The sequence below is a fragment of the Anguilla anguilla genome, chromosome 6, assembly GCF_013347855.1.
Source record: "Anguilla anguilla isolate fAngAng1 chromosome 6, fAngAng1.pri, whole genome shotgun sequence".
NCBI classification, from domain to species: domain Eukaryota; kingdom Metazoa; phylum Chordata; class Actinopteri; order Anguilliformes; family Anguillidae; genus Anguilla; species Anguilla anguilla.
Window position 1 is genome coordinate 15252830 of NC_049206.1, and position 23081 is coordinate 15275910.

The window sequence follows — 23081 nt, forward strand, 5'->3', positions numbered from 1 at the left end:
GGCCAGTGCCAGTAAAGCAGGCCATCATGAGACTGAAAAATCTGAATGAAACAGACATACCCAAAACAATGAGTGTGTCAAAATAAACTGTTCGACTAAATCATACTTTCAATCGTGAAGGAAAAAAAGCGTTTTAACTTCCTGGCAGACTTAAAGACTACAATAAAGAGGTGTAAAAATGTAAACATTAAACATTTTACATTAAAGGAGAAAGAACTCGCATTCAGATGAAAAGCATGATTACCCACATACATACACATTCACGCATGTGCTGTAGAAAATAAACAGACCAAATTTTGAAATATATTTGTTTGTCTCCCCCTGCTGTTCTCACGCTGAATGAGGTTTACGGACGCCGCAGTTTCTAAAAGAAGAAACACTGATTCAGATGAAGTATGTCCCAATATGAACACCGTAAAATCAATTGCATTTGTGACGTCGGTGTTACCGTGTTTACAGTGCACTCTGGCACAGTTTTGCTCTGTTCTACTTTGCTGTAAGAGCTGTTAATGTACCTTTCTTGCTTCTGACGCTGCGTTGTTACACTACAGATCGCCGAACAATGTCTCCGAAAAACCGTGTTTTTGTGGTCGGAGTTGGGATGACAAAGGTACAAGGAAGGAGTTTTGTTGTCCAAGGGTTTGAAAGAAATGCATTACCGAAAAGCAGTGACAGTTGCGACAGTGTAACGTTATGTTTATTGAAACACATTGCTAACTGTTTGACTTGCCTAACTAACGTGATGGTAGATAACCTCTGATTTTTACTACAGATTTAACGGTAGCTAACTGGTAGGGGAATCATGCGTTGATTCCTAGCTAGTGGTATTTCAATTTAAACATTAAGGTAATGCATTTGCTTAAAGTTTATTCATCCTCGTAAAATTGAACGATACATAGCCGTAGATGTTACAGACTATTTGTAGGGCTGTGTAGTGCTGTCGACAAGTAGAACCAAGCTGACGTTAATTTCATAGCAGTTAGCAACTAGACTTTGACCAGTGACCGATAAGTTGCTGTTAAAGCATTGGGTCTCTTTCGTAGTTGTTGCCTTTTATTAAACGATTGCTTATCAGAACACTATGTCCAATAGTTCACTGTCAGTCATGGTATGGCATTTAATTGTAATTATAGAGCTGTCACATGCTGCCAGAACAAAGCACACATTCATCAGTGTTCCCCCTGTGTAATGTCGTGGTATTCTCCATTCTGGATATATGCCTGGTGTCATTGCACATACCAGTGTGCAGTGGATAGGAGAAAATAATCATGACCTTGGCTTGGAGTTTTTTGACCAGGGAAAACCTGCACTGTTTGTCTTGGCAGTTTGAGAAGCCGGGCGCCAGAGATGAGTTTGATTACCCTGATATGGCCAAAGAAGCAGGTAAACAAAAGTAAAGCAGTTTTCCACATGTCTACATGGTCTATTGCACTTCTTACATCTTCTGTTCTCACATCTTAATGAAAAGGATACAGACACATAATTTAGGCTAATAGACAAGCATTTATAAATGTTGGCCTGTTAATAGGTCACATTGAATTGTGCAGTATTAGCACTGTGATTGCCAATAAATTCATTTTAATTAAACCCCAACTGAAAATCCTTAAGTTCAAAAATATAAAATAAAATAATTGACTAAAGTTCTTGATAACATTGCGACAGCGTCACTCTAGCTGATACCTTCAAGGCCATTTTGAATTGTTTCACTGATGGTTGGAATGCTAGTGATATGTATAGTTTACAGCTTGCGTGGATGCTTGAATTGACAGTTCCAGCAGTGGAAAGTTCCGTACCTAAATTTTTAAGGACTTTGAATTGAATGGACTGCATACGTAAATATGTGACCCTGACAACTCCCCGTGAGTTTTGAGTCTTTGTTCTAACTATCCAGTTTCTCTCCTTACATCAGGACAGAAGGCCTTGGCAGATGCAGGAGTCCCTTACTCGGCTATAGAGCAGGCTTGTGTGGGCTATGTGTATGGTGAGTAGTCGCATTTCCCTCAGGCTGATATCGGCATGAGATTCTGAGTAAATGTTCAGCGACCTCAGTTAGTACTTTCATTACAGGATGTGATGTCTACCCCTGGAGAAGCAATTAGTGTAGAAGTAATTGGTACACTTGGTCTTGAAACCCTGGTCTTTAGCTCAACAACCTGCAAAGGCTTCACTTTAGTTCAAAACCCTCATTATGACTGAAGTATTGATGATCGGGAGGGTTTGATTCTGACAGTGGACGCTGGGCATTAAAGCCATTGGCTTCTCATTCTTCAACACTTTTTGAACAGGACCACTGACCTCAGCCTGTGTTTCTCAGGGGACTCGACCTGTGGACAGAGGGCCATCTACCACAGCCTTGGCCTTACGGGCATCCCCATCATCAACGTCAACAACAACTGCTCCACGGGCTCCACCGCCCTCTTCATGGCTCGCCAGCTGGTGCAGGGAGGTGAGCGTTTTGGGGTTAAACCGCCTACATGCTTTCCCTGTCCACCCTGTCTCACCGTGGCTGCCCTGTCTGCTCAGACAAAATGACGTCATTTGTTGCCTTCATTTTTTTTTGTTCCAAAATGGGCCCCTCAGGTCTGGCCGACTGTGTTCTCGCCCTGGGGTTTGAAAAGATGGAGAGAGGCTCCCTGTCATCGAAGGTACGGAACTTTCCGCTACTGGAACTGTCATCAGAACGTCTACAGTTGGCGGGTAAAAAATAAGTTGATACACATATTTTTGAGGTGGGTAATATCGGATCCGCTTGGTTTTGCAGTACATGGACAGGACCAATCCCATGGACAAGCACATGGAGGTGGTGATCAATCGTTACGGCCTTGCTGCCGCCCCGGCTGCTCCTCAGCTGTTTGGCAATGCTGGTCGTGAGCACATGGAGAAATACGGTAAACTTGGTCCTTGGTCGCATAGATCCTTACCACTTTTGACTTTGTGCTACAGGAGTTACGCTTCCAGCGTTTAGATCTATCTGTTGTATAGATTCCTTCTGGCACATTGGTTGTGCAAATGTCTCCTGTTCTGTCATCTGTCTTTGGCATGTTTGTTCTTTATAGCAAACACGGTTGATTTTCTTGCATTATATGTTTTCAACTGTAGTGGTAGGACGTGCTCCATTGTCTAATTGTCTAATTTGATCATAAAGAGCTTAATTTTGATTAAACACCCCCCCCCCCCCCCCCGCCCGGTCAGTTTGACCAGCCAGTTCGTAACTCCATACACATTCCACTAAAAACTCAATGTTCATTCAAATAGATGAGTAATTTGTCTTGATGGAGTTAAGGCTATATTTAGATTCCATATTCTGATTCCAAATTCTGTATTAAATCTTGTTTTTAGGGACTAAAACTGAGCATTTCGCTAAAATCGCCTGGAAGAACCATAAACATTCTACCAACAACCCGTAAGTCTTCACAAATTTAATTGGTCTGAGCATTCATTTATTACAGCATGGTGTTGTCTGTTTGGCGTTTACATGAAATGAACATGAATATTTATTACTATCACATCATTTTAATTTCATATCGAAACTATAGGATGTATACAATTCTCTTCATGTCACACAGCTGCATTGCTGTATAATTGTGTCCTGTATCAGTTTGACTTAGTCATAGACAGGAGAATGAGAAATATATGAGAGTGCAATTAATTGTTTGATTTGCTTGTCAGATACTCTCAGTTCCAGAATGAATACAGTCTGGACCAGGTGCTGAAGTCAAAAAAGGTCTTCGAGTTCCTGACTCTGTTGCAGTGCTGGTAAGGAGCCAGTTCTGATGCTGGCACTAAGTGATTACTATTAATAAAGAATCAAACCATCATGGCTAACAGTGGATCAGGCTCTCATCAATAGAATACACCATATCAAAGTCATGCTTTTAGTTTGTTTAGCACTCTATTGCAATGGTAAAGACACAGATGGAACATCAGCATTGTGTGTGTGTGTGTATTTGTGTGTGTGTGTGTGTGTGTGTGCGTGTTTCTGTGTCGCTGGCTTCAGCCCTACCTCAGACGGTGCGGGGGCAGCAGTTCTGGCCAGCGAGGACTTCGTGAGGAGCCATGGACTCGAGGAGAAGGCCGTGGAGATCGTGGCTCAGGAGATGGTGACCGACCTGTCGTCTACGTTCCAGGACAACAGCTGCATAAAGGCGGTAAGGAGGGCGGGGCGGTATGGGGCAGCCGCCTGGGTACAATAATCCAGGTAGGCTTGCTGCGAGTTTCAAACTACAGTTCCTGAGGGCCGATCTGTATTACAAAGACCCCCCCCCCCCCCTTTTTACTCAGAGGGGTCAGCATACAGCTCAGTGACAATTCCATAACATTCAATGCCAAACCCAGCATATATCAGCTAGTAAAATCCATGCTGAGTCAGGTGACATTTTCTTTTTTCTTTCTTTGCCCGTCAGGGTTTACACACCTCCTGCTTGATACAAAGCAGAATTTTGTGTGTATGCATACATTTTTTTTATGTATACACATAAATTTTTATGCATGCACGTGTCAGGTGGGAGATCAGTGATTGCCGAGCTGTCATGCTGATAAGATTAAGAAACATTGAATCAAAATGACATATTGAGCTAGGATCTTAAATTTAATGGTTGGTTGTTACTTTCCCCAGATTAGCCCTAGGTGCCCTTTAGAGTCCGTGCATTCCTGACACTCTTTCTTCCAGGTGGGCTATGACATGACTAAGCTGGCTGCCAGAAAGTGCTTTGATACGGCGGGCCTGAAGCCGACTGACGTTGACGTCATCGAGCTGCATGACTGCTTCTCGGCCAATGAGCTCATCACGTACGAGGCTCTGGGACTTTGTTCTGAGGGTAAGTCTGTGACTGAGTTCAACTTTTAAGACTTTAGTGTAAGATTAATCTAACTCTTCTCGATCCCTGTCAGCACAGCTGAGGAGGATTTTGTGGTTGGTTGATCAACATCGCTGTGCTTTGCTGATGCACATCCCTGCGTGCATTTAAATCTGTTCTTGTTGTCTGTGTAGGGATTTAGAAAGCATAGCAATTTGTCTGTCTACCAGCCCCTGAGTTCTTTTAGTTTGAGTTTCTGAACTTGTCCGGCTGTACCCATCCCTAGGTGAAGCAGGGGAGCTGATTGACAGAGGAGACAATACGTACGGGGGGAAGTGGGTGGTCAACCCGAGTGGGGGCCTCATCTCAAAAGGACACCCGCTGGGAGCCACTGGTAAGAGTGCTTCACACAGACACCGGACGTCAGAGACATTAACGACACTCTGAAGCTCTGACGCGTTGACCATCTCTCTCTACTGTCCATTGCCATCAAGTCTATAGACCTTATTTACTGAGATCTTTAGCATAAGCAAAACCTTACAGCACATGCAAAACTAAGAACACAACCAACGATTCAGTGATGTTTATTAACTAATGTGCACACACGGCGTGTAGTACAGATCTCAATTAACCATTCAGATGCAGTCCTACTGGGGACCCCCCCCCCCCATGTATATGGTCATCATCACACCTTCATTCCCTGGTCGGCCCCTCTCGTGGCCTAATCCATCTCCATAGTCCACGTAAGGACCAAGACAAGGCAAAAAAACCCTTGGAGGGGGAGCAAACCCTGCTGAAGTCCCAGCCACTGTGATGACCCCCTAGCACCCAGGCTGAGCCGGACGCGGAGTTCCGTCAATAAGATGTTCCAACGTTATTCTTGCAATTAATAACAATGCTAAATATTGCTGATAAGACGGCTATATTGTATGGCTACATATGTCCTTCTGGCCTGTTCACCCACCCAGAGTCCTATTTAGAGAAAACGTACAAATTTGGCATGCTATATGTGTAATTTAGTAGTGATTATGACAAGGTAGTAGGATATGACTGGATCGTAAGAGTAAAACATAGTGAAGGAAGGGAGGAAGTGGCATGTCCTGTCCTAGTGAATGGATCCTGTCATGCCAGTTCAGCAGTGATCCCAAGCTTACCACAGGACCAAGCAAGAAAGGGTTAACTGGCCCCAGCTGTAGTTTTGCAGCAGCCATCTCCAGACTTGAACCCCATCAAAAATGTCTCTTTTGAAATGAACAGGGCTATATTACACGCTCATTTTTTGAGCTTGGAGTTTACCTGTATCGTTTATTTTATGCAACCTTGTTGGCTCATCATTATCAAGGTTGTGAAACATTTTGGAGGGCACTGTATTTTCTTATTGTAAATCATGTAGTTTTGATTTTTAGATAGACAGGTGAACGATAAAGGCTTTAGTTGAGTTATTGAGGTGAGAGGTCTTCAACCACAGTGGTCAGTTTTTGGGGGGCCTTTTGTTAAAAAAACGACCTGTGAAATAACAAACTGGCTTTGCATTATTTCTTAATGCCTGTCTAGAGTCTTATCCTTACCCTAGTGTTTAACTCCATTAGAAAGGTTTGTAAATTATTCACTGATAGAGAAAACACCTCGGCTGACATACAGCGTCTGATTTATGTTCATGTTGGTGCATGCGCCTGCAGACATTAATGAGGGCAGCAGAGGGCAGCAGCGCACAAGATAACCTGATTTGCTTTGGATTTCACATGGGGGCTGTAGCATTGGCAGGCCTCTCTTAGCCAGTGTATCAGGATATTAATTGAGACGAAGTGAGAGAGTAATCTAGCCTTCCTGAGTGAGATGCTCACTCTGCTGCCTCGCCGCCCCTCCTCCGGCCCTCTCACACCAGCAGCTGCTCTGCCCCGGAAATGGAGCTCAGGCCGGGAGGGTAAGAAGGTGAAAGTTCGCGCCCTCCATTAGGCTGATGAGTTTCTCTCATATGCGCTCCCCAATCCCGTTCCCAGCGCTGTATAGAAAGAGATTTCTGCCTCCGTCTTTCAGTTTCTCTGGTTCTTCCTCATGCTCCCTCCTTTCTCACGTGTTGACCCCAGGTTGCCCTTCTGTTCATTGAGTTGAGACTCCCTGCCACTTCCTGAGTGAAGCGCAGATGAACTAACAATTATCAGGAGGTGTAAGCTTTCTGGATAAGCTTCCATTACATTACATTTGTTTGGCAGACGCTTTTATCCAAAGCGACGTACAAAAAGTGCATTTCATGGTCATAGACAACTACTAAACACAGGTTCAGTAAGATACAATACTTATTTTGTACAGCTATTTCTAGCCAAGAACACAGTTTAGTTCACACAGTGAACACTATTCAGACCTAATGGTGTCTCAGTTTACTCCTGATTTACTTTAAGTACCTGATACCAAGAATGATAGAGGAGCACTGAACTTCTTGCTTATGTCTTGGACTGGTTGGGATTCCATTTTCATTTTCCTTCTGTTTTGATGCCAAAATGTGATTTTTACCCACCGTTTCCCATGTCTCTAAATGTTATCTTGAGAATTTAAGGAAAGGATTTGGTAGAAAACAAATACAAGTGTAGCAAATTAATTGTAAATAACAATCGTTGCTCTAATTATCCATTCAGATTGTATTGACCATGAAGGGGTCTTTCCATTTTATCTATAAGAGGAACAACATTATGTTCATAGTGTTTACAAGTTAAACACCTCAACTTTCCCCAGAATCTGTGGGTTGTATTGGTAATATTCCTGCAGAGGGGTCCTGCCCTGTTATTTCAACATATGGCACATTACACGCCAGAAAAATATCAGGCAACCTGGTTAGCTTGAGTTGTTTCCTAATTGGACCTTTGAGGTTTCATGAATTTGAAATTTAAGGAAGCTTCGAAAATTTTCTGAAGAGAGTTTCTGAGTTAAAACTCCAATCCCTTCTGTGTGATCCTCTGGATTATCTCTTCTGGTGTACTTTTGAGTGGGAGGTCACTATCCTGGCTCCTTGGGTCAGTCCAGTGCTGAATAATAAGCAGACCCTATGGCTCCCAAGACCAGAGTTCATGACCGCTGTTATAAGTCTTGCTCTAAAAATCTGTCAAAACGATTTGAAATATGTTTTCACATTTACTTGAAGCGTATTATTGCAGGTCTTCAGTTAAGAGAGCCGAACCACCTGCAGAAACCTGAATACAGACCGTTTCTGCAAAGGGCCAGCCTGGGCTTGACTGTAATGGCTTTACTCTGAGGAAAAATCCCATTACCCAAATGAGATGAATGCATAGCTTTAACGCTAACACAGGAGGCTCGTCACTGCAGATTAGCCAGGGGGGTGGTGGGGGAAGGCATACATGCATGCTAAATTGCTACATTTTATAATGTTGAAAGGTGCACACATCCAGGACAGTGGGATGCAATGACACTGATTGGTCAATGAAAGCAAATGCAGGGACAAATTCATGCTAAGCAACTTCGTACTAAAATTGACCTGTCTGTTGACAATGACCTATTTAGCATTGGTATTAAGTGTGTAATTCTAAACTGCGTCATACTGCAGTTAGCTTGTGTGCGTGTCAGATCTTTTTCACACTGCGCGATAAAGTAACAACATCAGCCTGTAATGCATGCTGGGTGGTAGTTGCATTGGGGGTTGTGTGATTTATTAAATATTTGTAGAGTTAACGTTAGCAGCATAATGTTAATTTAGAAATGTGGCATTGCAGGGTAGCTATGGTCGCCTAGTTAACAAGCACAAAACCGTCCAGACCCATGGCGCAACTTGGCAAACTATATAGCTAGCTAGCTATGGCATGTCCTCACCTCTGTAACGTTATTTGTTGTCGTCTATGTGTCCATACATCTGTATCGGTGGTTGTAGCTGTGTGTCCTTAGCTCCTACTCATGCGTGCAGGATAGCATCCATACGCGCTAACTAGGTTAACTAAAGTAGGCGAAATGCTAACATGTTAGGGTTAGCTAAAGTAACGTTAGGTGATAAAGCTGTGCTTTAAAATCTTGCCGTTCGAAGTGGTGATTTTGGGAGATTCACCTGCGCATGTGTCCTACTAAAAGAAGCACCACCTGCGCATGCGTCCTACAAAATGTCCGTGAGTGAGTGAGTGACCACAATTTGCCATGCACAGAAAAAGTAGTTATCAGTTAGGGGTGGGCGATATGACGATATTAGATCGCGAACGATTAGAATGTCTCCACGATCTGCCTTTCCAGAGAGATCGCGAGTATCAGGTTACAGTGAAACTGCACATTCTATCAGTTGCACTAACATCGCTCATACATGGCATCCAACGTTGTTTTCTCAGCCAAACATAAAATCACACTTCGCCAGTCCGTGTTGCGCCTCCCCTAACAGACACACCAATAAACCAATAATAGCAAACAGTACGTAGCGCCTTGGATTTATTTTCCTCCCCCTTTTTTATTTGACAACATAGCGGCATAAGCCGCGTTTCCACCGCAGGAACTATACCCCGGAACTAGGAACCTTTTGAGGAACTCAGTGCGTTTCCACCGCAGGAACTAGGGTCTAAATTTAGTTCTGGGGGCTTTGTTTTACCCCCCAAAACGTTCCTGCTCGGGGGGTAGTACTTTCCGAAAGTACAGGAACCTTTTGGGTGGAGCTTGCAGCGCTGAACATTTCTGATTGGTCGAGTACTCGCAGCACTTGTGTGGTATTTATTTTCCGCCATTACCCGCCATGTTTGAAAATATGCCGGCGCAACCCGATTTATTTTCATAATAACTTCAAATCAAACTTGTATTTTGTTATGCAGCGCAGTAGCCTAGTTTTGGTTATAGCCTGCCAACGTCTTGGAATTATAACGTGTGCTCTTCTGTTCTTTTCTTGCTTTAGTATTCGTTTTATAAAATGCTAAGCATTCGTGCTGGGACAGCATATTACGTACTAAAACATTCAAACGGATTAATTCGGTTGCTGAATATTTTCTTCCGGATTTTCTTTGTTAGCCCATTGTAATTGAATCAAAACGTTTGATACAGTTATGTGAGGTATGCGGTACTTCTGCGTAATTCACATTGGTGATACAGTAAAAGCAAACTGGAAATCACCTTCCGCACTTTTTGTCATGGTAAAATAACAGGTTAATTCTAGTAATAGTACCTTTAGCTTTTTCAGACTGCCGTAATTTTACTCTGCCATTCTTCAATTTCACAAAAAGACCAGGAAGACTATGGACTAATTTATGGTGCATGGTTCGCATCTGGAGGGCACACTTCGCTGCTCGCCTAGCAGTAACTCCGAAGGAAAACAAACGGTGGCTGTACCACTACTAATTTAAAATTTCACGCAAGTCCGAGTTTTCGTTCTATTCTTGTCATTTTGCGATTAGCCTATATAGAATTGACGATGAGAAAGTAATCAAACAGCAAATTGTTTACAACGTGTGCATGTTTTCTGCTGTTGTTGCCAGTTATATTGGAAATGTGAATGCATTCTGTCGCTTCGGATGTCAAGACATGAAAGCGAATGTTCGCATGAAAACATAATGAATGTGTTTGAGAGGATATATAAAACAGTTACAATCTGACTATTGGTCTGTTATATCCTATTTGTTGCATAACGGTCCAAGTTCAACTACCAACGACAGTTTTGCTTGACAACGGTAAAATATGCCCAAACGGCTGCAGAAGAATATTTCAATTCCATGTGATTAAATCGATAAAAATCAATAAATACAAAAGTAACCATATATAGTCATTGTTGGCAACCCGTTGTATATAAGTGGAATAAACCCCTCCGGGCTGTCCCGGTTATTAGAAAATAATGTAGGCTACTTCGGTGGTAGTATGGTGTTACAGAAGAAATCATATGACAGATGGACCGAGGACAACGTCGCTTTTCCATACGTCAGTGGGCTAATTTGCCTAATCTTCGCGGGACTTTAGACCCCGGTGGAAACGCAGACAGCCATTGGCTGAAGGAACCTTTTAGTTCCTGGTAAAGCAGTTCCTGGGACTGAAAGTTCCGGGTAATTTTGGTGGAAACGCGGCTATAGCTGACACCAGGGAGGAGTTGGTCCCTAAAAAAAATTGACGTCCGTGATATGGAACTGGTTTGGGTTTTCCAAAACCGACCAAAAACGCCGTTATTTGCAAAGTTTGCTAAGAAAATGTTCGCACATCGGATGGCAACACGACGAACCTTTTTAATCACCTTAAGAGAAAGCCAAACAATCAGGGGATCTAACGTGAGTGCATCAGGCACAGCCACACAGCTAGAGGCTAGCGGTAGCGGTACAAACTTAAACTTTGCAGAATTGCACAATCTGGTAGGCCTACCTTGGCCCAAATTGTCTCTGTTATTCTTTTTCTTTTAGGTTTTGTTTCCTTGAAGGGCAATATTTTCTTAAATATGGATATTAATTTGATTTCACTGTTCATTAACTTGCAAAATAGTCTTAAAAACCAACATGAAAAAGAATCGTGATCATATCGTGGATCGTGATCATGCCTGAAAAAAATCGTGATATGATATTTTTGCCATATCGCCCACCCCATACAGGTGCAGCAGTGTATTTGAACCGTTTTCACCGTTTTCAGAAAATTGATACATCTGGCGTGAAGAAGTCATTATGTTGCGCCAGTTTCTATACGACCGGTAACATTACCTACCGGACCAAATCGCAATGTTGGTGCAATGCAGAACCATCTGTGCTAACATAACGTGCATAACGTGGTCTGTCGTCTCGTTAACAAGGTAGCTAATGTTAAACTCTGACAGTGTAACTGTCTAAAGTGTGGGTGTATTTTATTTGGATCCCATTAACATATGCGTTTCCCACAAAGATTTTACCGATAAACAATAATTTAAATGTTTTATTTTTAGTTAACCAGCAAGCCAGTGTAATGAGTTCGAGATTTGCTTGAGTCCAAGGGGGATTTTAACCAAGGTTTGACACTCGTCCAAAAAGTTCTCCAGGCACACGTGCTACCCAGTGATTACCCAGGTCTAGATTAATATAGCCAATGCTTGCTCTAGCAGAAAAAAAGTCATTTTTTTCAAAGCATTACACTGAATCTTAATGAGAATTTTGGATATCAAATAGAACTGAAGATAATTTATTAAAGTTGAATTTACTGAATAATGTTGAGTGCAGATCTTTTAATGAATGTAGTGACCGCAAAAAAAGAATGAAAAACGTGGCCTTGGGCTGAAAGCACATAGTGTTTATTGTCAGTGTGAAGGGCCTTGCTTGTGAAACCTGCGTAACATCAGGCAGTGGCCTTTGTTCCTAACAGTATTTTTAATGTTAAAAAGCCCAGGAGTGCAGAGATTGATTCAGAAAGGAGGACTACACCCTGAAAGAAGGTGCTTCTGAAATGTAATCTTTCTTTCTGAAATGTGAGTGACAGGTGACCATACCTAGTATTGTCAGAATGATTGAATATGTTCATGTCCATTGTTGGTGCGAGTGCATGTGTGCGTTTGACCTAAATGAAATTATTTTTCTCCAGCCTGGGTACAGCTGTCTGCCGGGTTGCCCATCTGGCCGGCATTAGCACATTGTGGTCTGGTGGCCGGGGCTGGGGTTGCATGACTGTCTGGGGGGAGTGTTAAGGTGCTTAGCAAAGACTGTAGTGGTTGACCACCCACCACGTCCCCTTTATGGATAAGATTGAAGACTTCTGCCCAAAAACATGAACACACCTAATCAAGAAAAATTTACAGCTTGTTAAAATTCTGGAATTGCAATTGTGGTTGGCATGAAAACCAGCATACACAGGGGTCCCCAGGACTGAGTTTGAGAACCACTGATCTAGCCTATGATTACATCTTCACCAGTAGTAACCAACTGTGTTCCTGGAGATCTACAATCCTGTAGGTTTTAATTTCAACCCTAATTTGGCGCAGCTGGTTCTACTAATTAGCAGCTCAGCTTGATCTGGTGCGTGTTCAGCCCCGACAAAACGTTTATTTAAACGGAAACGGTGGTGAGTTGAACACCCTGTTGTGTTAGGCAAGCGTTGCAAATATGGCAGCTGAGAAGGCCATTCTTTGCGTTCTTTTCGAAGAATTTTCGGACCCTGATAAAATCGGTTTAAATACGTGTTTAATACTATAAAATACTTACGACAATCATGTCTTCTAATGTCTTCAATTGTTGCAAACACCAAGCTGCAGTGGACGCATTTGTGAAGGACTTCAGTTGGATCCATTGTGCGCTGTGCCTTTTTAATATGGCGGGGTTTATATACATGTCGCTGCTGATTGGGTAACACCTCTGACACACCCACCAAACGACAAAAACATACCTTAAGGCCCGTTGCCCACCGTTTAACAGTAAACATGTCGTTCAACCCAGAAACCGTAGCAAAACGGTGCACCCCGTTTTCAGATTGAACGTGCCCCTGTTGAATGACGCGTTTGTAGGGTTGCAGTGAAAACCTACAGGGCGATAGATCTTCAGGAATAGGGTTGGTCACCACTGATCTTGACCGCTTACCATATCTTTGCATTGTTAAACTTCAGCTTGGTATCTTAACGCGCGTTACAAATACAAACAGAACGTACAACGCCAAGAGGTTTAACCTTGTAACGACCCTGTTGTTTATGAAAAATAATATTTTGTGGCCAAAAATCTTTTTCGCTACGCCTCTCTCTGTGCTCAACTCATCAGGCCTGGCGCAGTGCTCGGAGCTCTGCTGGCAGCTTCGAGGGGAAGCAGGAAATAGGCAGGTTCCTGGTGCAAAGGTCGCCTTGCAGCACAACCTCGGCCTTGGTGGAGCAGTGGTGGTCACTCTGTACAGAATGGGCTTCCCACAGATTGAAAGGTAAGGAGACATTTATTTATACAAAACCGAAACCATAATGATAATATAGGGCGCTCCGCAGTTCTGTCCTCACCACTCGGGTGTGTCATTCTTGTATCTTTTATGCGCGAAAAAGTAACCTGAGCCTTGCAAACCTTCGAGTTGGCCATGTTCTAACACTAACTGCAAGCTAACACGTAAACTTGTCTTTCCAGTTCTTTATTATGACCTGTCGTGCTAACGATCAAAACTGCTAAAACAGTTTCGAATCAATAAAAACAACAATTGACTCCCTTAAGTGTTCTATTGCAAGTGATGCCTTTATAGCTAAACGGATTGCATTTTTGAATTCATTGAAGTAGCTACATACTGACGGGTGAAATCGGTCGGGTCCTAGCGGCTGAAACACTAACTCGCTGAATCTAAAACAGTTGTGGGAAAAGTGAAGTTGAAAGCAAACTCCCACATAACCGACCTACAGGATTATCTGATGCCTTAATTTAAATGCAATGCCGTTTTGTAATCAACACTGCATGGAGAAATAGCGGCTTTAACATCAATGCAGTACGTTAATGGTACGTTTCGTCTTGAACAAGGCGAGCTATGCCTTCTGGAATTCCTCCACCGTATGTGATTGATTTAAAAAAATCTAAATAATGAATATTTTAAATTACAGAACGCCAATGTATTGAATTCCAAACGGTACACTAATTCACATCATATACCGTGACAACCTCAAATCTATTGCTTGCTTATCGCATTTCAAATCAAATAAAATTTCATTTATGTAGCGCATTTCACAAATAATTGTCACAGTACGCTTCATAGGCAACCCTGGCCTACCCGAGACCTAATACTGAAACATCGATGTAAATGAATTGAAGGAGCTTTTATTTAAATAAATATAAAGGCATGTCATATTGACAAATACTTATTCATACAGTAACTAGTGAAATCCAATATTTTGGGCATACATATTATCAAAATGGTCAGTTGAATTTGTTTTTGCATATTCACATTTTCACTGTTGTCAGATGCTGTGCTTGTGTTTTTATGGGTTTATCCAACCTTTTCATGTATCTGTCTCCCATGTGGTCCAGTTGAGATTGGTTATGTGAGAGCCTATGTGTAGTTTTAGGAAAAAATGTGGAATAACTTACTGTTATTTGCATTAATTGATCAAGAGATTTGCTACCAAAAAATATATAAATATATAAAAAAACAGCACTCAACGTGGGCATAGGACTGAATTTGAGAACCCCAGGATTAAGTTAAATCTGGGATGAAATCCACTAGGGTCCTCATTTCTGAAAAGCCTGGACACCTGGTCGTGGACTGTAATCCATTTTAAGGTAAATATTTGTGAGATGACGCACATGTGGGTCCTTGGGACTGAGTCTGAAAACCCCTGTGCAAGGCTGTCTATGGTGTGTTTTCACCTGAGCATTAGCCAGGCTGTATGTCAATACACAAATTGGCTTTGTCTGTGAAGGCTGATGCCTGTAGAAATGTGTACTTGAGTGTTAGCCTATAAGCTCAGTGAAACACCATGTGGTAACAACCTATTCCAGTGGGAATCGCTTTGTCCTGTTGCTGCAGGTTTTCCTCTGAATTGTTCAATTTATTTATTCAATAATTCTAAAAGGCAGAACAAGCAGAAACTGAAGTCATATGTCAATTAAAATGATTTAGGATAACTCTGTTAATAACTTATTTCCATTGTGGTCTTCGTATAGCTTGTTTCTATCTGTTAATTTTGATGTTTTTGCTGATGTTGTTCAAAAATTTTTTGGATGCACTACAGCAGTGCACAAAGATAACATGTCCTCGAGTGTCTTTGCGGTACAGAGTTTGGACCCTGAACTTTGAGTTTACTTCGAAGCTCTGTTTGAAATGCAACCTGACCATTTCACTGTTACATCACCTTCCATTGCTTTTCCTCAGTCTTCCCTGAACCAAGTGCACTATTGTCATAAGTGACTTAGCCAAGAAGGGTAATTTCATGTTTAAGTACACATTTTAGCACCTAATAACACTATATGGTCTATAACCACATAAAAGATTGCCGCTGAAAGTCTAACGGGGGGAAAAAAGGAGTTGAACTCTGTTCTGTTATGCACACAAGCAGTATGTAACTTGTGTCCATGTTTGGATGGGAAGTTTTCACCAGGACAAAAGCCAAGGCAGTCTTGTATGTGCGCTATGTCAACATGCTTTAGGACTGTAACGGGGACTTCAGAATCCTTTCTAACGTACAGAATTAATTTAAAGCTCTCCTTTGTATGCCACCTAACATACATATGAAGTTACTGTCTTTTGTCTGTATCAAGACCCTTCCATCTCACACCATATGTATTTTTTGCATTTTGATGGTCAGTTTTACAGCTAAAATGGACATTCTGACCACCACTGTAGGAACAGAGTTACAGACTTCACAACCATGCAAGTCACGTCCGTGTCATTTTGCAGTTTGGTACATTTTAAGACCATGTGCCAACAGTCTAATTGCCTCTGTAGCCTAAGGGCAGAGCTTTCTGTCTCATCAGCCTGCTTTTTCTCCCCCTTGTGTCTGCTCTTCAGGTCTCAGCGGGTACAGGCTGTGCCCACCAGTGCCCCCAGTGGTTTGGAGGGGTTCAAGGCGCACGCAGTCTTCCAGGAAATTGAAAAGAAGCTGCAGGAGGTAAGCACTGAAATCTGTGGCGTCTGTCAGTTTGATGGGCCTTTCTGGTCCCTGTCCCAGGCCCACTGTATGCTGGATTGTGATGACCTGTTAATGTGTTAACAGGTTGGCTTTGCTCTGAGAAGGGACTGTATTGCGTACACTTGATGGATTGAAGATTTAGATGAGACTGGAGAAAAATAGGAAAAAAATAGCCTGCTGTATATAATATTCTTTCCATTAACTTGTACACCTCTAAAATTACACACTGCACGTTAACTATATTACAGTAGTTAGTTGACGTGCAGTTGATTTGATATGTTTAAAAGCATTTCCATGTCAAACTTGGGTTAGTCATCCTACAAAGGCACTGCTGCAGTGTGCAAGTGCACCCACTGGTCGTGTATCCGGTTTTGACTGACAGCACCGTCTGTGGCCAGCAGCTCTGCATAATTAGCCTTACTGTTGCCTAGTGAGGGAGGGAGCTAGTCTGCAGGTGTGTTAAAGGCCTATGTTTTACCAGGGTCGGCTGTGTCTGCAGCATAGCTGCTGGCGGTTGGTCTGAACTGCTGAAGGAGGACATTATAGTGATGAGACTGAATGACCAGTGTTTGCAGCAGAGGCAGGAGAGGAAAGCAAAAACAGGTTTAAACATTGGTACATGTACACAAGCACTTTGGTGATGACTGCTGACTCCCAAATGCTCCCTTGTTCCTCTGCACAGGATGGGGAGGAGTATGTGAAGAAGATTGGCGGCGTGTTTGCTTTTAAGGTGAAGGACGGGCCTGAGGGGAAGGAAGCTCTCTGGGTGGTGGATGTGAAGAATGGCAAGGGCTCTGTGGACAATGACGCAGGTCAGTTGTCTGTCACCAACGGTACAGGTCAGTTGTCCACCATGAACAGCGCAGGTCAGTTATCAGTCACCAAGTACACACGTCTGTGATCCATCAGCAGTGCAGGTCAGTCATCCGTCACTGAACGGCGCTGGTCAGTTATCCACCACGAACGGTGCAGGTCAGTTATCTGTTACCAAGAGTGGAAGTTGCGATCCATCAACAGTGCCGGTCTGTGGTCCGTCACCAACAGTGCAAGTCGGTTATCCACCACCAAAAGCGCTGGTCTGTGATCCTTCACCAACAGCTCGGGTCAGTGGTCCATTGCCAGTCAGCGCACGTCAGTGGCCTGTCACCACACAGCTCCGGTCAGTGGTCTGTCACCAACTGCGCTGGCAAATTGCAGTTTTCAGCTGCCTCCATAACCAGCACAGCTGGTCAAATGCTCTGTAGCTAAAGTGAGAAGACAAGTGAAGACTGTGCTTTAGTGTGTGCAGTTTTCCTGTATCCAAGTCATGCTGCTTTGAAAATGAAAAACCATGAGGTAAAGCTACATAGACAGGGCTCTATGTGTTTGCATTTTCATTTAGATTCATTATTCATTACATTAGTGGGGTGTGTGTGTGTGTGTGTGGTGTCTGTTTTCTCTCCCCTCAAGTCTGAGTCAAGTCTCTGCAGGGTGTGTATATATATTCATACTTTTATGTATGCTGGTTATCATTCTAGTCTCTCTTGATCAATTACACTGACTGAGAACATGTTTTTGCTGCAGGATTTCCCGCAGAGCATTTTGCAACCAAATTAACCCCCACCCCCCAAGACTACATGCTCCCCCTAGCAACCATTGTAATGTTGACCACGCAGTCTTAGAACTAAGTAGAAATGTAACTTGCATGTAACATCTACAGAATAAAAATTACTGAAAGTGAGAACCAAGATACTATAATTAATTTTGCCAATTAATCACCCTACCCTGTTTAAATTCAAACAACCTGCTGAAAAGTACTGTTTGTGGAACACAAAGGACACTGCTAGATAGGACACAGCATGGGGTTTATCCAGATGTTCTTTGCATCTGTGGGTTAACTAAAGCTCAACACATTTCAATGAAGTTTTTTATTATTATTATTTTTTTGTTAATCATAAGCTGCAGCATGATAATGGCAGCAAACCTCATCTTTTCGAGAGCCAGTGTAGAAAAAAAAAAAAGGGTTCTAATGCAGTCTGGCACCTTCAGCACATAGACTCCGCTGATTTCAGCTTTTAATTATTGCACTTAATTAAAAACCTCTTAAAGCAGGGCTGACCAGCTCTGCTCCTGGAGCTCTATTGTCCTGTAGGTTTTCACTTCATCCCTAATTTGGCACTCCTGATTCTCCTAATTAGCAGCTGAAATTGATCTGTTGCTTTAGAACCAGGCGCTTTGTTAGGGTGTTACGACCAGGTCTAGGTCAGACCATAACGAGGAAAAAAATAATAAAAGGAAAATGAATGTGAAATGGGTGCTGTAAATGGGCAAGTAACTCTGGTCCCTAGCTACCTAACTAAAAACTAAGGTTTGCCAGGTTTGAGGTAACTTAACCTCAGGACAATTAATCTGCTGAATGAGAGCACCAGTCTGAATAGCTTACCCCTGCAGTGATTTAGAATTCCACTCAGTCACTTTCAGAAACAATAAAGGAAAAATAAGAAATCCCAAATAACAAATATAGTCTCCCAATAGAAGGACTCGTAATGTAGCGGGGCACATCTAACTAACTGGAGTTACTATTGGGCGAATGGAGGGTGTCATGGTCCATTTAAATGGAACGGGGTGAAATGCACAAAATCCACTGGACAAATCAACAAAGTAAAAGCGCACTTGTTGTTTCCTCTTCTTTTAAAATTTTTTAATATAGATTTTTAATGTTGGTTTTTTCTGATGCTTTGTTCCAGAGAAAAAGACAGACTGCACCGTCTGCATGTCAGATGCTGATTTACTGGCAATGATGACTGGGAAAATGAACCCACAGACGGTAAGCTGGTGACATGGAATTTTTTTGTTGCTATTTAATTTAGTGAAATTTTGTGACGACCGTGAAGGATGTGTTGAGGCTGTAAAGGGCCCCAAAATGATGGTCAGTTGGATGCGTGGGCACACGGTTAAATTCAAGGAAGGAGTGAAAATATTGACTTGGTGGCATTTAAAAAAAATCATTTTTCCGTCCCAAATATAACTTGTTACCGGGACTCCCTGTTATTCTTTGGAGGCATTCATCGACATTCATTATTCATCACATTCAATATTTGCAGTTTTGTTGGAACCCATCCTTCATTCTGCAAGGACTTTCTAATACAGATTGGCTTCAGACCATTTATGCGCCGTACACTGTTCGCACAAGGTCCAGTGCTGTACCGTAAAACATTTGGAGGTTGGGGTGGTACCAGAGGCAAGGTTAATACTAGTTTTTTTTGCTCATTTCTAAAAAGCATATGGTGACACCTGACTTCCGAAATACTGCTCACTGCTGGAGGATTTGGTCTTGATGGTTGAAGACCTTGTTTGTGACGTCATTGCGTTAGCATTGTCATACTGATATCAGGAGCGCACAGCCCCAGATGCCGCTTCTCTGGGAAGCACAACATGTATTTTTAATTTGATGGTGCCTGCTGATCTTTTCAAGGGTAAACGCATAATGCTTAACGAGTAACATCCTATGTAATGATAGGATGTATCATATATTTCTGATGATCAGTGGGTTCACAGAGCCCTGAAGTTCTGTATTTCTGGAAAGCTGCCAGTATTGAAAGGTCTTGGCTACCTTCTGTGGGGAACCTTAAAAAATATCTGCCACTGTGATTAGTTTGATCTTTTACTGAGGTTGCAACTAAGGATAAAGCCTGAAATGTCAGCAGTTTAACTTTGCAGGAATTCTTAGAATTTTGAAGTTTTTTATTTATTTATTACATTATTTAGTTTTTTTTACTCAAGTCAGGGTGTATTTTTGGGAAATTTCCAAGTAGTGAACAGTTATCTTGTGCTTCACCCTGAAGAACACCTATTTTATTTTATTTGTTTAAGAGAGGCACAACTGCAGCAATATGACATTGATTCTCTTTTTACTATAATTTTTACTTTATAAGTTTAACACTGAAACTACTGTAGTGGAGTTTAGAGATATAGAACTAGAAATCTAGAGTTTGGAACTATACAGTTGTATTTTTTTTTCTTTCTTGCTTTTTTGCCCTGGTCTAGAAATTTAAGGGAACTTGTAGGTATGCATGTGTTTTAATTTAAATTCAATTGACTGTTACCCAGAGTTGTTAATAGTGGTATGGCATTTAGGCCTGCAAGAAACGGAAGCCTTTGTAGATACTCAAGACCAGGCTTGAGGCAGTACTGCATGCTCTCGGCGAATGACAGGCCATACGTTGCATAGCCTGTCCTCCTATGTGCTTCCTGTGCTCTGAACTTGGTTTTTCGTGTCTTGATTCTGCCCTGAAGGCCTTCTTCCAGGGCAAGCTGAAGATCACTGGGAACATGGGCATGGCCATGAAGCTCCAGAACCTGCAGCTGCAGCCTGGCAAAGCGAAACTGTGAGGGGTTGACTGTGCCTCAGTCTCTCCAGGAGTCCACAGGACGGGGGGAGTTCCCTCTGCCCATCTGTAGGGAGATGGACACCCCCCCTCACCTCCCCCGCACCCACCTTGTTCTAACTCAGAGTAATTGGAGCAATTCTAGGTTTGCACAGACTTTGGAATATTAACGCATCTTGATTAAAATGATCTTTCTGTAAATGATTAATAATTGCATAAGCTGTCTTAGATCTTTTTTTTTGTTTTGACTTCCTGAGCAGGTAATGTCCTAACCCTGTGGAATTCCATTTCTGTGTGTTAAGGGGATAGTAATATACATTTTCGGGGTTGGGTGAATCTTGCAAGGTTGTACGATTTGTTCTGCAATTATGACAAGTTTTTGCCCTTCGGTTAACTTCTACCAAATGACTGGTGTGTTTTTGGGAAGAGGTCCATACTGAGGAGGTGCATTGAATTTATTCATCTGCACGGTTATTGGCCACTCATGCATTAAGAGGCTTAATAAGGCCTTCTTAAAGCATACATAGCATCGACTTGCCTGGTGTTCTACTGCTACCATGTGAAGCATTTGTTAAAAAAAATGTTTAAAATGCAATGGTTTTTTAATGGTTGATGTAAACTGAAGCCTGTGCAGCATAAGGAAGAGAACCATGAATTATGTATGAAAGTGAGCAGTATGTCCCTGTGACAGATCTCATAGAGCACTGCATGTGCTTATATCTGTTTATGAAAGGTAAGTCAATGCTCTGAAATGCATTCTGGTTGCTTTAATAAGGCCCAGTGTAAAAGGAGTCTCTGTCCATGTTTAAATGGGGTCTTTTTAAAAGACCTTTAAATGTGCCTATATCTGTCTTGGAGTTGTAGTCACTATATCTCTCTAGACTGGCAATACGTTTTGCAGATTGATCCAGTATAAATCATTTAGATGTATTGGAGTAAAAAAAAATAATTTAAAAAGAGTAAAGAGAGTCAGAATTTTGATGACAAATGCAAAAAGTCCCGATTTTCCTAAATAAACCTTTCAATAAAGAAAGTCTCTGGCTGAGAGTTGTTATTGTCACTGCCTTGGTGTTGAAGGGAGGGCTGTGTGAGTCACATCCCGATTCTACTATTAAAGCTGTGCTAACACACCCTGAGCACAGTTCATGGATTTTTAAAGTATTTTATCTTTTGTTTTGTCTGATTAGTGTCATTTTTAAAAGCTACACACAAGTGAATAATATATGCCGTCTTGTCAATAACACAATGTTATGGTTTTGATTTATTTAACTAGGACCAGGGATTATACACAATTTTCACCAATGGTCACCTGACACAATTGCAGATATAGTGAAAAATAATGTCCCTCCACCAATGTACTTGTATGTAATTTTTTATTTTTTTAACTTTTGGGTCAGAAATGTGCTGCTAATAGCAAACCCCATGCCAACATATTCCCAGGATTTCCACCTGAGTCAGGACCAAATGAGATGCTTTGCATTTTCAACGCTTAAAAAAAAAAAGTAATAGTGAAGAATTCTGAGTACAGTAAATGCAGCCAAATCCTCCATCTCTGCATTTTGGTGATGATAGAAAAAAGGTGACCATCTTCTGTTAATGGGATCTGAAAACAGTGAAAGCTTTGGAGTGAAATTGTGTGCTGAGGGTAGGAAAGGCCTCCACAGGTCCTGTCTCTCTGTTTGGAGGGTCCCGGCTCAGGCCTGGAGGGACCTTGGCTGGTCCTGCTCTGATGGAGCGTGCCCTAGCAAGAACCCACTGACCCCTTTCCCAGTGGCTTGTTTATCCTCTGAAAATGTGAGAGGCTAAAACCTAATTTAGTGAATGGGCTCTGATGTGAAAGCATGAGATCTCTGCCTAAAACAGGCATATTACAGTGCCTGTCCCTTTTCCCCACTGTTGCTGGAAAAAGCCAAGAGACAAAGATCTTCCTGTCTTCAGCTGAAACCAGTTTAATGTCGGTGGTTTCAACGATGAAAGGGTGTCATTATGAATGATAGCACTGAGCTTATTTAATTTTGCACATGAACTATTTATACACGGTACATTCATCCTTCATTTAAATAGTATTAATATGTCCCAAACATTTTGGCCCCCTAAAATTCTGGCTGGCTATGCATTAAGTTCCTGTAATTTCTGCATGAAAGCAAAGTGTATGAACATACCCTTAAATAAGAGCCGAGGATGTCCAATTTAATCTCGTGAATTGTTTGATTACAAATGTAAAATTGTGGAGTACAGAGCCAAATCAAGAAAAAAAAAATATGTCTTGGTCCCGACCATCATTTATATTATTTATAATGGCAGGTAAGTGCTCAAAATGGGATTCAAAATCAGTCTGCACAGATGTTGAAGTCTGTCCATTCGGTGAGTGGTCTGTTTTTAGAAACTCGACATTCAATTTGATTTCTTTCTTGGAAGAAATAGAAAAAT

General features: G+C 42.0%; 1 protein-coding gene across 2 annotated transcripts; it reads left to right on the forward strand.

The window, feature by feature from the left end:
• The first annotated feature begins 447 nt into the window (after window positions 1-447).
• Window positions 448-21684, forward strand: scp2a (sterol carrier protein 2a). Of its 2 annotated transcripts, none has more exons than XM_035423183.1 (16): window positions 448-610; window positions 1326-1383; window positions 1910-1981; window positions 2315-2446; window positions 2581-2645; window positions 2762-2888; window positions 3340-3403; window positions 3670-3756; window positions 3998-4148; window positions 4670-4817; window positions 5083-5190; window positions 13451-13604; window positions 16164-16263; window positions 16967-17123; window positions 19011-19090; window positions 20560-21684. In XM_035423183.1, exons 1-16 carry the CDS (start codon window positions 563-565, stop codon window positions 20653-20655), a joined length of 1647 nt encoding a protein of 548 aa, XP_035279074.1. In that variant the 5' UTR covers window positions 448-562; the 3' UTR covers window positions 20656-21684. The 2 variants fall into 2 exon arrangements, with proteins under 2 accessions (XP_035279074.1, XP_035279075.1); XM_035423184.1 differs by having other exon boundaries at window positions 451-610; window positions 16967-17096; window positions 20560-20688.
• The last annotated feature ends 1397 nt before the right edge of the window (window positions 21685-23081 follow it).